The 13846-nt window shown below is 39.3% G+C and overlaps 1 protein-coding gene across 3 annotated transcripts in view; it reads left to right on the top strand.

Annotated features, from left to right (window-relative positions):
* Positions 1-13846, top strand: part of POMT2 (protein O-mannosyltransferase 2) — a 50528-nt gene that overhangs the window by 23188 nt on the left and 13494 nt on the right. For all 3 annotated transcript variants that reach the window (XM_069092293.1, XM_069092292.1, XM_069092291.1), the window contains exon 10: positions 12916-12982. In XM_069092293.1, coding sequence (XP_068948394.1) covers positions 12916-12982 — 67 coding nt within the window. The remainder of the gene's footprint in view (positions 1-12915; positions 12983-13846) is intronic.

Genomic DNA, 13846 nt, shown 5'->3' with positions numbered 1-13846 from the left:
GAAATTTATCTAGGCTCTATTTCTATCATAGCTTTCAGGGAGTCTAACAATTCTTAAATCTTCTTGATCTGTTTTCCAGGTCAGTTGTTTTTCAGATGAGATATTTCACATTTTCTTCTGTTTCATTCTTTTGACTCTGTTTTACTGTTTCTTGATATCTTATAGAATCATTAGCTTCTACTTGCTCAATTCTAATTTTTAAGGAATTATTTTCTCCAGTGAGCTTTTATACCTGTTTTTTTCTATTTGGCGAATTCTACTTTTTTAATTTTTTGGTTAATTTATTTATTTTTAATTTTCAACATTCACTTCTATAAGTTTTTTTTCATTTTTCAAATGCCTTATTAACTTCTGATTTACATCATTCATTTCTGCCAGATTTTGAGTTACAAATGTTCTCCCCATTTTTCCCCTACCCACTGCCCCAAAATAGTAGTCCCACAGGATATCCCCTACTCCAATCTGCTCTCTCCCATATTTTCTCCCATACCCCTTTCGACTTTTCCAGTAGGGCATGGTGGATATCTATGCCCCAGGGCCTGTATATCTTATTTCCCAATTACGTGTAAAATAGTATTAATAATAGTATATATGTATATATATATAAAACATTTGATTTTAAAACTTTGAATTCCAGATTCATTCCCTTCCTCCCTTGTCACTCACCCTTACTGGGAAGATAAGCAGTTCAGTATAGGTAGTACATGTGTAGCTAATGCAAAACATTAACATAGTAGATATATTGTAAAAGACTGACTATATTTTCCTCCCTCCTATCCCACCTCCCGCTTGTTCTGTTCTCTACTTTGATCCCATACCTTTACAAAAGTGGGTACTTCCAACTTCCCTCCCGCCCCCCGAGCCTGCTCTCCCTTCCATCATCCCCCCTCTCATCCCCTTCCCCCCTACTCTCCTGTAGGGTTAGTGTGTATTTCATTCCCTCCCCAAGCCAAATTATTATTATTTTTTCAAATAACTTTATTAACTTCTGATTTGAATCATTCATTTCTGCCAGATTTTGAGTTACAAATTTTCTCCCAGTTTTTCCCTTACCCACCACCCCAAAATAGCAGTACCACAGGATATCCCCTCCTTCAGTCTGCTCTCTCCCATATTTTCTCCCATACCTCTTTAGACTTTTCCAATGGATCTCTATGCCCCAGTGCCTGTATATCTTATTTCCCAGTTACATGTAAAATAGTATTAATAATATATATACGTAATTAAATATTTGATTTAAAAATTTTGAATTCCAAATTCATTCCCTTTCTCCCTTGTTACCCACCCTTACTAGGAAGATAAGCAGTTCAGTATAGGTTGTACATGTGTGACTACTGTAAAACAATAACATAGTAGATATATTGTAAAGAACTGACTATATTTCTCTCTCTCCTATCCCACCTCCCACTTGTTCTATTCTCTACTTTGATCCTGTCCCTTTTCAAAAGTGGGTGCTTCCAACTTCCCTCTCCCCCAGTCTTCTCTCCCTTCCATCATCCCGCTTCTCATCCCCTACCCCCCCTACTCTCCTGGAGGGTGAGATACTCTATTTAGTGTGTATTTCATTCCCTCCTCAAGCCAAATTCAATGGGAATAAGGTTGACCCATTCCTTTTTGCCTTCCTATTCTTCCCCTCCATTGAAACCATTTTTCCTTGCGTCTTTTATGTGAGATAGTTTACCCCATTCTCTCTCTCCCCATCGCCTCTCATTTTATTCCTCTCTCACCTCTTAATTTCACTGTTTAAGTATCATCCCTTCCTGTTAAATTGATCCTGTGCCCTCTATCTATGTCTACCTGTAAACATATATATACACACATTCACATATGAATTCATATGCCCATATACCCTCATATATAGACACACACATATATACATGTATGTATATATATGTATATTTCCATTCCCTTAAACTATTTTCATACTGAGAAAAGTTTCATCAGTTACAATTATTGTTTTTCATGTAGGAATGTTACTAGTTCAACTTTGATAAGTTCCTTATGATTTCTTTTCCCTGTTTACCTTCTCATGCTTCTCTTGCTTCTTGTATCTGAATGTCAAATTTTCTATTCAACTCTGTTTTTTTCATCAAGAATGCTTGAAAGTCCTCTGTTCCATTGAATGACCATATTTTCCCCTGAAACATGATACTCAGTTTTGCTGGGTAGGTGATTCTTGGTTTTAATCCCAGCTCCTGTGACCTCCGGAATATCACATTCTAAGCCCTTCCATCCCTCAGTGTAGAAACTGACAGATCCTGGGTTATCCTGATTGTGTTTCCACAATATTCAAATTGTTTCTTCCTGGCTGCTTGTAATATTCTCTCCTTGATCTGGGAATTTCAGAACCTGGCTATAATATTCCTAGGAGTTTTCTTTTTGGGATCTTTTTGAGGAGGTGATCGGTGGATTCTTTCAACCTCTATTTTGCCCTCTGGTTCTAAAACATCAGGGCAGTTTTTCTTGACGATTTCTTGGAGGATGATTTCTAGGTTCTTTCTTTGATCATGGCTTTCAGTTAGTCCAATAATTTTTAAATTATCTCTCCTGGATCTATTTCCCAGGTCAGTGTTTTTTCCCATGATATATTTCACATTGCCTTCTATTCTTTCATTTGTTTGGATCTATTTAACAGCATCTTGATTTCTCATAAAGTCATTAGCTTCCATTTGCTCCAATCTAATTCTGAAGGAATGATTCTCCTCAGTGAGCTTTTGAGATTCTTTTTCCATCTGGCAAATTTGTCTTTTTAAGGCATTCTTCTCCTCATTGCCTTTTTGAGCCTCTTTTGCCATTTGAGTTAGTCTATTTCTTAAGATGTGATGTTCCTCAGTCAGGTTGTTGACTCTCATTTTGTAATTTTCTTGCATTGTTCTCATTTCTCTTCCCAATTTTTCCTCCACTTCTCTTATCTGCTTCTTAAGGTCCTCTATGGCCTGTAACCAGCTCGTATTTTCCTTTGAAGCTTTTGGTGCAGGAGTTCTGACTTCACTGTCTTCCTCCTGTTCCATGCTTTGCTCCTTTTTGTCCCCAATATAGGAGTCTAATGTTGGAATCTTCTGTCTGCTTTGTTTCCTTTGCCTGGTAATGTTGCCACTCAATTACTTGACTTTTGGGCTTTTTGCCACAGTAGGACTCTGCTACCAGACAGGGGAGATTTGTACCAAATTCTGGGGTTTTCTCAGTTGCTGGAGGTATTAGTTGGGTGCCCTTGCTGAAATTACCACACACTCTGGCAAGCTGGACACATACCCCAGGACCTCCACCCTAGACCGCAATCCAGATCTAAGCAGGTTAAAGCAAGAGTGATTACCCCTCAGACTGGTCACTTGGACCCCTACACTCTGCAGGCCAGGAGCTGAAGCTGCCATGTGGGGGCAGCTGCCCAGCCGCTTCTCCTCAGTGGCTTCTCGCTTGGGGGCAAAAGCCGACATACTCCCAAACTATTCGGTCTCAAAGTCCATACTGCACTGACCTCTCACTTTGTCCTTTGCATCTGTGTGTTGATAAATCTGGAAATGGCCACAGCTGCTGGTGATCTGGAGTCCCTCCAGCTGGTGGCTGGTCAGGCCCAACCTGGGGCTAAAACCTCTGGCTCATGTGGGCCTGCACTTGGCTCCCAGAGTGCTGCGCTGGCCGATTCCTGTGGGCCTGCTGGGCTGTCCTCAGCAGGAGGTTAGCTTCTCTGTGTCAATTTGTGGGCTCTATAGCTCCAAAGTTTGTTCAGAGTCCCCTTTTACATTTATTGGGGAAGGTAGAAGCTGGAGCTGTACGGAGGACCTGCTTCTACTCTGCCAATCTTAACTCCACCCCACCCACCCACTTCTATAAGTTTTAATTTTTCTTCTTCCTTCCCTCCCCCTCCCTAAGACAGCCTGCAATCTATTATAAGCTCTATATATACATTCCAACATATTTTCACATTTTTCAGGTTGTATAGAAGAATTAGAACAAATGGGAGTAATCATGAGGAAAAAAAATGTAAAACAAAAGGAAACAAAAAAAGAAAATAGCCTGTTTCTATCTGCATTCAGACTCCATATATCTTTTTCTGGATGTGGATGGCATTTTCCATCATGAGTTTTTTGAAATTGTTTTAGGTCCTTGCATTGCTGAGAAGAGCTCAGTCTATCAAAGTCAATCATCACACACTGTGGCTGTTTCTGTGTACAGTGTTCTCCTGGTTCCATTCACTTCACTCAGCATCAGGTCTATATCATTCATATAGGTCTTTCCAGGTTTTTCTGAAGTGTGTCTGCTCATCATTTCTTATAGCACAATAGTAGTCCATCACATTCATATACCACAACTTGTTCAGCCATTCCACAATTGATGAGCATCTCCTCGATTTCTAGTTCTTATATTTTTGTACATGTGGGTCCTTTTCCCATTTTTATGATCTCTTTGGTATACAATCCTAGAAGTGGTATTGTTGGATCAAATGGTATGAACATTTTTATAGCCCTTCGGACATAGTTCCAAATTGCTTTCCAGAGTGGTTGGATCAGCTCACAGTTCCATCAACAATGAATTAGTGTTCCAACTTTCCCATAACTTCTCCAGTGTTTATTATTTTCCTGTTTTGTCATGTTAACCAATGTGATAGGTGTGATGTGGTACCTCAGAGTTGTTTTGATTTGCATCTCTCTAATCAATAATGATTAAGAGCATTTTTTATATGACAATAGATAGCTTTAATTTCTTTTTTTTCTTTTTGAAGGGAAGTTGGGGTTAAGTGACTTGCCTAAGGTCACACAGCTAGTTTTTGTGTTAAGTGTCTAAGGCTGGATTTGAACTCAGGTCCTCCTGACTCCAGGGCCGGTGCTCTATTCACTGCACCACCTAGCCACCTCAATATCTTTAATTTCTTCCTCTGAAAACTGCCTGTTTATATCCTTTGACCATTTATCAGTTGGGAAATGACTTGTACTCTTGTAAATTTGTCCAAGTTCTCTGTATATTTTAGAAATGAGGCCCTTATCAGAGACATTAGTTGTAAAAATTCTTGCCTAGTGTTTGGTTTCCCTCCTAATCTTGATTGCATTGGCTTTATGCAAAAACTTTTCAATTTAATGTAATCAAAATTATCCATTTTGAATTTCATAATGTTCTCTATCTCTTGTTTGGACATAAATTCCTCCATTCTCCATAAATCTCACAGATAAACTATTCCTTGCTCCCCTAATTTGTTTTTAGTATCAGCCTTTATATTTAAATTGTGAACCCATTTGAACTTTATTTTGGTATACAGTGTCAGACTATTTTCCAGTTTTCCCAGCAGTTTGTCAAATGGTGAGTTCTTATCACAGAAGCTGGGATCTTTGGGTCTATCAAACAACAGATTGATATATATGTTGTGTCTGTAATTGTGTACAAATTTCTCCTGGTTCTGATCTTCTCACTCAACATCAGTTTATATATGTCTCTCCAGGTTATTATGAAGTCTGTCTGCTCCTCATTTCTTATAGCAAAATAGTATTCCTATTCATACACCACAACTTGTTTAGCCATTCCCCAATTGATGGGCATCCCCTTGTTTACCAGTTCTTTGCCACCACAAAAAGAGCTGCTATAAATATTTTTGTACATATAGGTCTTCCTCCCACTTCTGTGATATCTTTGGGATACAAACCTAGAAGTGGTATTGCTGGGTCAAGGTGCTGTGACACTCTTATCCCCTTTCTTTAACCCTGTCAGGAATTCTTATTTGGCTTGTGTTTGCATTTTTCTTTGAGGCTTTGCTTGCAGCTGTTTTCATATTGTCTTCTGGGTTTGTGTCTTGATCTTCTCTGCCACCATTGTAGCTTTTTATGTTCAGGTTCTTTTTTCATTGTTTGCTCTTTTTTCCAACCTATTTCTTGACCTTGAACTTTATGTTAAAATTGGGCTCTGGAGAAACACTGTCCTAAGCTTCAGGATTTTTCTCATTGCTGGGGGTCTGCAAATTTTTGGTGCTTCTAAGGTGGTATTATCCTGGGTGAGATATGATCACTGCTCTCCTGGTCTGCTCTCTCATCTTTACCCAAGAAGGGTGTCTGGTCTCCTGCAGCCACAAATGTTAGTGCTCCCCTCAGCCCTGGAACTGTGACCAGGTCCCCTGATTCCTAGTGGTGACTGACCACTCCTGTTCCTCTCCACCCTGGAATTGTGACCAAGAACTGTGTAATGTCAATGGAGTTGCCAAACAGTGCCCAATCCTGTGCTCAGTGTCAGCTCAGGGTCCCATTTGATTTTTCTTGCCACTTGTCTAGTCCCCTTACCATCTCCAAGATGAGAACTCCTGAAATTGCTGCTGCTGCTGCTGCTGAAGCTGTTGTCATAGCCACTTTCACTCCAAGCCTACCCCCATCCCAGTGTCACAGACCTTTAGGAGTATTCTTATAGCTATATTATTGCTATTCAATACTACTTTACTTTCTTTTTTTTATCTGTTGAATAGGGTATCTTCTTTTATTTCTATATTTGAATCTTCTTTGCATTAAGTATGTTTGCTACTAATATTCTGTGCCCTTATGTATAGAATCTTAGACCATAAGCATTATAGCTTCCCTTTAAAAAATTTTTTTTGTCTTTATCCATTTGTTTGTTTACCTTTAGTTTACATGATTCAGTTCCACAATCCCTTGAGTTTCAAATTTTCCCCCCTTCTTCTCTCCCTCCCCCAACCATGGTGGCACGCAATCAAATATAGGATCTACAAATATTTACAGATATTTACATTAGACGTTAGTTAGGTTTTAAAGAAGGATTATAACTGATGGAATGAACAATGGGAAAAAGGAAACAAAACAAAACAAGAAAAAGAAAGAGAGCAGGTAGTTTGCTTCAATCTGCATTCAAACTCTGTAGTTCTTTCTCTGAAATGTAGACATCTATTTCCATCATGAGTCTTTTGGAGTTGTCTTATAACCTTGCATTGCTGAGAAGAGCCCAGTCTATCACATTTGGTCATCATACATACATTGTGTCTAATTGTGTACAATTTTCTTCTGGCTCTGCTCTTTTTACTCAACATTGATTTGTATAAGTCTCTCCAGGTAAATATGAAGTCTGTCTGCTCCTCATTTCTTATAGCACAGTAGTATTCCATTACATTCATATACCACAACTTATTTAGCCATTCCACAATTGATGGGCATCCCCTAAATTTCCAATTCTTTGCCACCACAAAAAGAGCTGCTATAAATATTTTTGTACGTATGGGTCTTCCTCCCACTTTTATGATCTCTTTGGGATATAACCCTAGGAGTGGTATTGCTGGGTCAAAGGGTGTGCACTTATTTATAGCCCTTTGGTCATAGTTTCAGATTGCTCTCCGGAATGTTTGAATCAGTTCACAACTGTACTAACAATGCATTAGTATTCCAAATTTTCTACCTCCTCTCCAGCATTTGTCATTTTCCTGTTTTGTCATCTTAGCGAATCTGACTGGTGAGATGTGGAACCTCAGAGCTGTTTTGATTTGCATTTCTCTAATCCATAGTGATTTAGAGCATTTTTTCATATGCTGATAGATATCTCTAATTTCTTCCTCTGAAAACTGCCTGTTCATATCCTTTGACCATTTATCAATTGGGGAATGACTTGTATTCTTATAGATTTGACTCAGTTCTTTGTGTATTTTAGAAATGAGGCCTTTATCAGAGACACTAGTTGTAAAAATTCTTTCTCAGTTTTCCACTTTTCTCTTAATCTTGGTTACATTGGCTTTGTTTGTTCCTTATGATTTCTTTTTCCTGTTTACCTTCTCATGCTTCTCTTGCTTTCTTATATTTGAAAGTCAAATTTTCTGTTCAGCTCTGGTTTTTTAATCAAGAATGCTTGAAAATCCTCTATTTCATTGAATTACCATATTTTTCCCTTGTAGCATTATACTCAGTTTTGCTGGGTAGATGATTCTTGGTTTTAGTCCTAGCTCTTTTGACCTCCGGAATATAATATTTCAAGACCTTCAGTTCCTTAATGTAGAAGCTGCTAGGTCTTGTGTTATCCTGATTGTGTTTCTATAATACTCAAATTGTTTCTTCCTGAGTGCTTGCAGTATTTTCTCCTTGACCTGGGAACTCTGGAATTTGGCTATAATATTCCTAGGAGTTTTATTTTTGGGATCTTTTTCAAGAGGCAATTGGTGAATTCTTTCAATTTCTATTTTGTCCTCTGGCTCTAGAATATCAGGCCAATTTTGCTTGATAATTTCTTGCAAGATGGTGTTTAGGGGCTCTTTTTTTTGATCATGGCTTTCAGGTAGTCCAGTAATTTTTAAATTTTATCTCTCCTGGATCTATTTTCCAGGTCAATGGTTTTTCCAATGAGATATTTCACATTGCCTTCTATTTTTTCCATTTGTTTGGATCTGTTTTATAGTATCTTGATTTCTTATAAAGTCATTAGCTTCCATTTGCTCCAGTCTTATTTTGAAGGAGTTATTGTCTTCAGTGAGAATAACTCTCTTTGTAATAATTATTCTCTTCAGTGAGAATTTTTGAAATTCCTTTTCCATCTGGCAAATTTGGCTTTTTAAGGCATTCTCCTCACTGGCTTTTTGAGACTCTTTTGCCATTTGAGTTAGTCTATTTTTTAAGGTGTTATCTTTTTCAGTGTGTTTTTTGGGTCTACTTTAGCAGGCTGTTGATTTGCTTTTCATGATTTTCTTGCATCATTCTCTCTCTTTTTTTAAAAAAATATTTATTTATTTATTTTAATTAATTTGTTTCCTTTTCGTTTACAGGATTCAATTCCACAATTCCTTGAGTTTCACATTTTGGCCCCTCTCTCCCCTCCCTCCCATGGCAGTATATAGTTAAGTATAGGATCTGTAAATACTTTCACATTATACATTAGTCAGGTTATAAAGACAGATTGTATCAGATGGAATGAAAAATGGTAAAGAGGACATAAAACCAAACAAGAGAAGGAAAAAGATTAGGTATTTTGCTTCCACCTGTTTATAAACTCAGATCTTTCTAGTTCTTTCTCTGGATGCACATATTTCTCTCCATCATGAGTCTTTTGGGATTGACTTATATCACTGCATTGCTGAGAAGAGCTCAGTCTATCAAAGTCAGTCATCACACACTGTGGCTGTTTCTGTGTACAGTGTTCTCCTGGTTCCATTCACTTCACTCAGCATCAGTTCATATAGGTCTTTCTGGGTTTTTCTGAAGTGTGTCTGCTCATCATTTCTTATAGCACAGTAGTATTCCATTACATTCATATACTACAACTCATTTAGCCATTCCCCAATTGATGGGCATCCCCTAAATTTCCAATTCTTTACCACCACAAAAAGAGCTGCTATAAATATTTTTGTCCATATGGGTCTTCCTCCCACTTCTATGATCTCTTTGGGATATAACCCTAGGAGTGGTATTGCTGGGTCAAAGGATATGAAAGTATTTATAGTCCTTTGGGCATAATTCCAGATTGCTCTCCAGAAAGGCTGGATCAGTTCACAACTCTACCAGCAATGCATTAGTGTTCCAATTTGCCCACATCCTCTCCAGCATTTGTCATTTTCCTGTTTTGTCATCTTAGCCAATCTGACTGGTGAGATGTGGTACCTCAGAGTTGTTTTGATTTGCATTTCTCTAATCAATAGTGATTTAGAGCATTTCTTCATGTACTTATAGATATCTTTAATTTCTTTCTCTGAAAATTGCCCGTTCATATCCTTTGACCATTTATCAATTGGGGAATGACTTGTATTCTTATAAATTTGACTCAGTTCTCTGTATATTTTAGAAATGAGTCCTATGTCAGAGATATAGGTTGTAAAGATTCTTTCCCATCTTGCATCATTCTCATTTCTCTTCCCAATCTTTTCTCTACATCTTTCTTTTTATTTTAAAGTAATTGGGGTTAAGTAGCTTGCCCAAGGTTACATGGCCAGTTATTTTGTGTGTGTTAAGTATCTGAGGCCAGAACTGATCCCGGGTCCTCCCGACTCCAGGGCCGGCCTCTTACTCACTGCGCCACCTGGCCACCCCTGCTCCACTTCTCTTACTTGATTTTCAGAATCCTTCTTGAGCTCCTCCATGGCCTGTAAGCAGTTCATATTTTTCTTGGAGGCTTTTGATGCAGGAGTTCTGACTTTGCTGTCTTCCTCTGGCTCCATGCCTTGATCCTTTTTGTCCCTCAAAAAGGAATCTATGGTTTGATTATGTTTCCTGGGCTTGCTTATCTTGCCAGTCAATTACCGGCAATTACTTTTGAGCTTTTTGCCACAGTAGAACTCTGCTTCCAGAATGGAGAGAGCTTTGTCCCAAATCTCTGGGGCTTTTGCAGCTGCTGGAGCTATTAGGAGGGCATCCTCTCTACAGCCCCCACAAGCTCTGGCTGATTGGTCACACACCCCAGGACCACCACCTAAGACTGCTCCCCAGATCCAAGCAGGTTAAAGTAAGAGTGATTACCCTCTGAATGGTTGCTTGGTTCCCTTGCAATCTGCAGGCCAGGAGCTTCTGAGACAGCCAGGCAATGGTGGCTGCATCGCCATTGTACCTCTGCCACTTCTCACCCTGGGGACAGGGGACCCTCTTGGTCCCCCTGTTCCCACAAACTTCCACACTGACCTTTTACTTTCTTTTTGGCATTTATGAGTCAATAGTTCTGGGAACCACCACAGCTGCTGGTGATTCTCTCTCCTGAAGTCTGCTCCAGGACCGCCACTGGTTGGGGCTGCTCTGGGGCCAAGAACCACGTAGCTCATGTGGGACTGGGCTCAGCTCCCAGTCTGGTGCGATAGATCCTTCCTGTTGGCCTGTTGGGCTTCTTTCAGCAGGAGCTTTGTTTCTCTTTGTCTCTTTGTGGGTTTTGTAGCTCTAAAGTTTTAGTCATTTTTTTACATGTATTGTAAGTGGTTGGAGGGGAGCCTGTACCAAGTTTGTGTTTCTACTCCTCCATCTTGGCTCCACCCCCCCATTGGTTTTGTTTATACAGAAACTTTTCAATTTAATGTAATCAAAGTTATCCATTTTGCATTTTATAATGCTCTCTAACTCTTGTTTGGTCATAAAATCTTCCCTTCTCCATAAATCTGACAGGTAAACTATTCCTTGTTTTTCCAGATTGCTTACAGTATCAGCCTTTATACCTAGATCATGCACCCATTTTGACTTGATTTTGGTATACGGTGTTAGATATTGATCTATGCCCAGTTTCTGCCATACTATATTCCAATTTTCCCAGCAGCTTGGTCAAATAGTGAGTTCTTATCCCCAAAACTGGGGCCTTTGGGTTTATCAAACAGAAAATTACTATAGTCATTGACTACTGAGTCTTGTGGACTCAGTCTATTTCATTGATCCACTACTCTATTCCTCAGCCAATACAAAGTAGTTTTGATGACTGCTGCTTCATAATACAGATTAAAATCTGGTATGGCTAGGCCACTTTCCTTAGCATTTCTTTTCATTAATTCCCTTGATATTCTGGACCTTTTGTTCTTCCAAATGAATTTTGTTACGACTTTTTCTAGCTCTATAAAGTAATTTTTTTGGTAGGTTGATTGGTATGGCACTAAATATGTAATTTAATTTAGGTAAAATTGTCATGTTTATTATATTAGCTTGGCTCAGCCATGAGCAACTGTGTTTTTCCAATTAATTAGATCTGACTTTATTTCAGTGAAAAGTGTTTTGTAGTTGTGTTCATATAAGTCCTGGGTTTGTTTTGGCAGGTAGATTCCCAAATATTTTATAATGTCTACAGTAACTTTAAATGGGATTTCCCCTTCTATTTCTTGCTGTTGGATTTTGTTAGAAATATATGGGAATGGGGCGGCTAGGTGGCGCAGTGAATAGAGAACCAGCCCTGGAGTCAGGAGGACCTGGGTTCGGATCTAGCCTCAGACACTTAACACACACACACACAAAACCTAGCCACGTGACCTTGGGCAAATCACTTAGCCCCAATTGCCCTCCAAAAAGAAAAAAAAATATAGGAATGCCAAGGATTTATGTGGGTTTATTTTATATCCTGCAACTTTGCCAAATTTATTGTCTCAAGTAGTTTTTTACTTGATTCTCTAAGATTCTCTAAGTATACCATCATATCATCTGCAAAGAGTGGTAGCTTACTCTTGCTTCTCCTCTATTTTTAATACTATCTTGTGTGAATTATTGGGCATCTCCAATATTTTTATTTCTACTCTTCTTTGTAGTGTTTAGTAGAGATCTGTGGCTGGTTTTTTTCCTGTCGCCCCCTCCCCTTCTAGTTCTTATTTGATGTGCTGCATCCCTGGCCAAGAGCCATCATTCCTGTAAGTTAAGTCTCCTTCCAGAAGTCCAGATCTCATTCTCTAATACCATCATCTTAGCCTGCTCTCACACCCACTTTTCTCTTCTGAAACTTTTTCAGTCAATAGCAGTGATAAAGAAACCACCTATACCTCTAAGGAATTCAGTTTGTTGTCTAGGACTTCATTATCTCTAGAGAAGCTTTTAGATTCTTTTTGCTGATATCATTGGGGCCCAGGTGAAACTTCAGAAGGGTGGTTATTAGTGGCCAAGTTTGACAAGTATGTTGGGTACTGTAATCATGATTTCTTCCCCAAGCAGTTTAAAATCCAAATAAGACAAGCACTGAGATTCAGGAATGTAAGTAAACAAAACAGACCCAAGAGAAAAGGCTCACGAAGCCAGAGTAAGTGAAGGGCGTCTTCTTCATGTTACTGCTTCTTTCCTTGAGATGTGACAACTTTAGACCTGGAGGCTGAGGATGTGATGTGATTTTAGAAACTTTTTTTTGTCTTTTTGGAGGAGGGAAGGCAGGGCAGTTGGGGTTAAGTGACTCACCCAAGGTCACACAGCTAGTAAGTGTTAAGTGTTTGAGGCCAGATTTGAACTCTTAATGTGCTCTCCTGTGGCTGGATGACATGATTCAACAGGGATGGCGTGGGTTTTTTTTTCCTTCTAGGTAACTGCCTATCAGCACAAGGACTACAACAACTTGTGGATTGTGAAAAAACACGATGCCAACACAGGTAAGCAGAAAGTGAGGGCAGTGGAAGAGGAACTGATACTCCTCTGAGTCATTAGGTCACTTGAGTCCTTAATTGATCTTCCTTCTGGTCCCTAAAAGGGTGGGCATCTCTATGTGGAGAGATTCAGAGAAGGCATGATTTGAATCTGCACAAATATTTTTTTGAAAACAAAATTGGAGAACAAGGGCTGGGCATAGATTAAACATGTTAGGATATATTTAACATTTAAGAATAGGTTTAAGTTCATGCCTTGCCCTTGTTCTCCAGTTTTGATACTGGATACTTAGCCAAGAACCTGAGGGTGGCACCAGCAGGGAACGGCTAGCAGCTGCCTTTATTTCTTCTGTGGAGTCCACTAAATCTTACACATCCCAGTATGCAGTGCACCCCAAAGTGTCATAGCAAGCTGGCCATTATTCTTAATTGGAATATGCTTGTCAGTTACAATTCGGAGGGCCTGACAACTGTGTATTATGGTAGCATTTGGCTGGGCCTGTGACTTAGGGCCTCATTCTGACTTCCCTCTTTGTGCTAATGTTCCCTAGTGTGAGCCAAGCTGATGGGCTCCTTCTCAGAGGCTGAATTATACAGGGCTCAGGTGTTTCTAACAAACCTCGGATCCAAATCTTCTTATCTTTGGGCAGACAGATTGCTACCTGTAGGTTGTGCCTTCTGCTGTAGTGGTGGAGAGGACAAAGGGCACCTCCTGTTCACCTTCCCTAGATTTCTGCCGGTTGTCTTGATCTACTGTCTGCTTTGATTTTTCAGATTAAGGTGACCTGGCTCAGTCTACTACTGGATAAACTAATCAGTTCTTTGCAGGAAACACTGCTGCTGTTCATTTTAATCCATTTGTTTATTTTT

Source organism: Petaurus breviceps, unplaced genomic scaffold (genome assembly GCF_028583685.1).
Source record: "Petaurus breviceps papuanus isolate PSGF00001 unplaced genomic scaffold, PetGlider_PUasm1.0 189, whole genome shotgun sequence".
NCBI lineage: Eukaryota > Metazoa > Chordata > Mammalia > Diprotodontia > Petauridae > Petaurus > Petaurus breviceps.
This window is presented reverse-complemented; position numbering and strand designations above follow the sequence as displayed.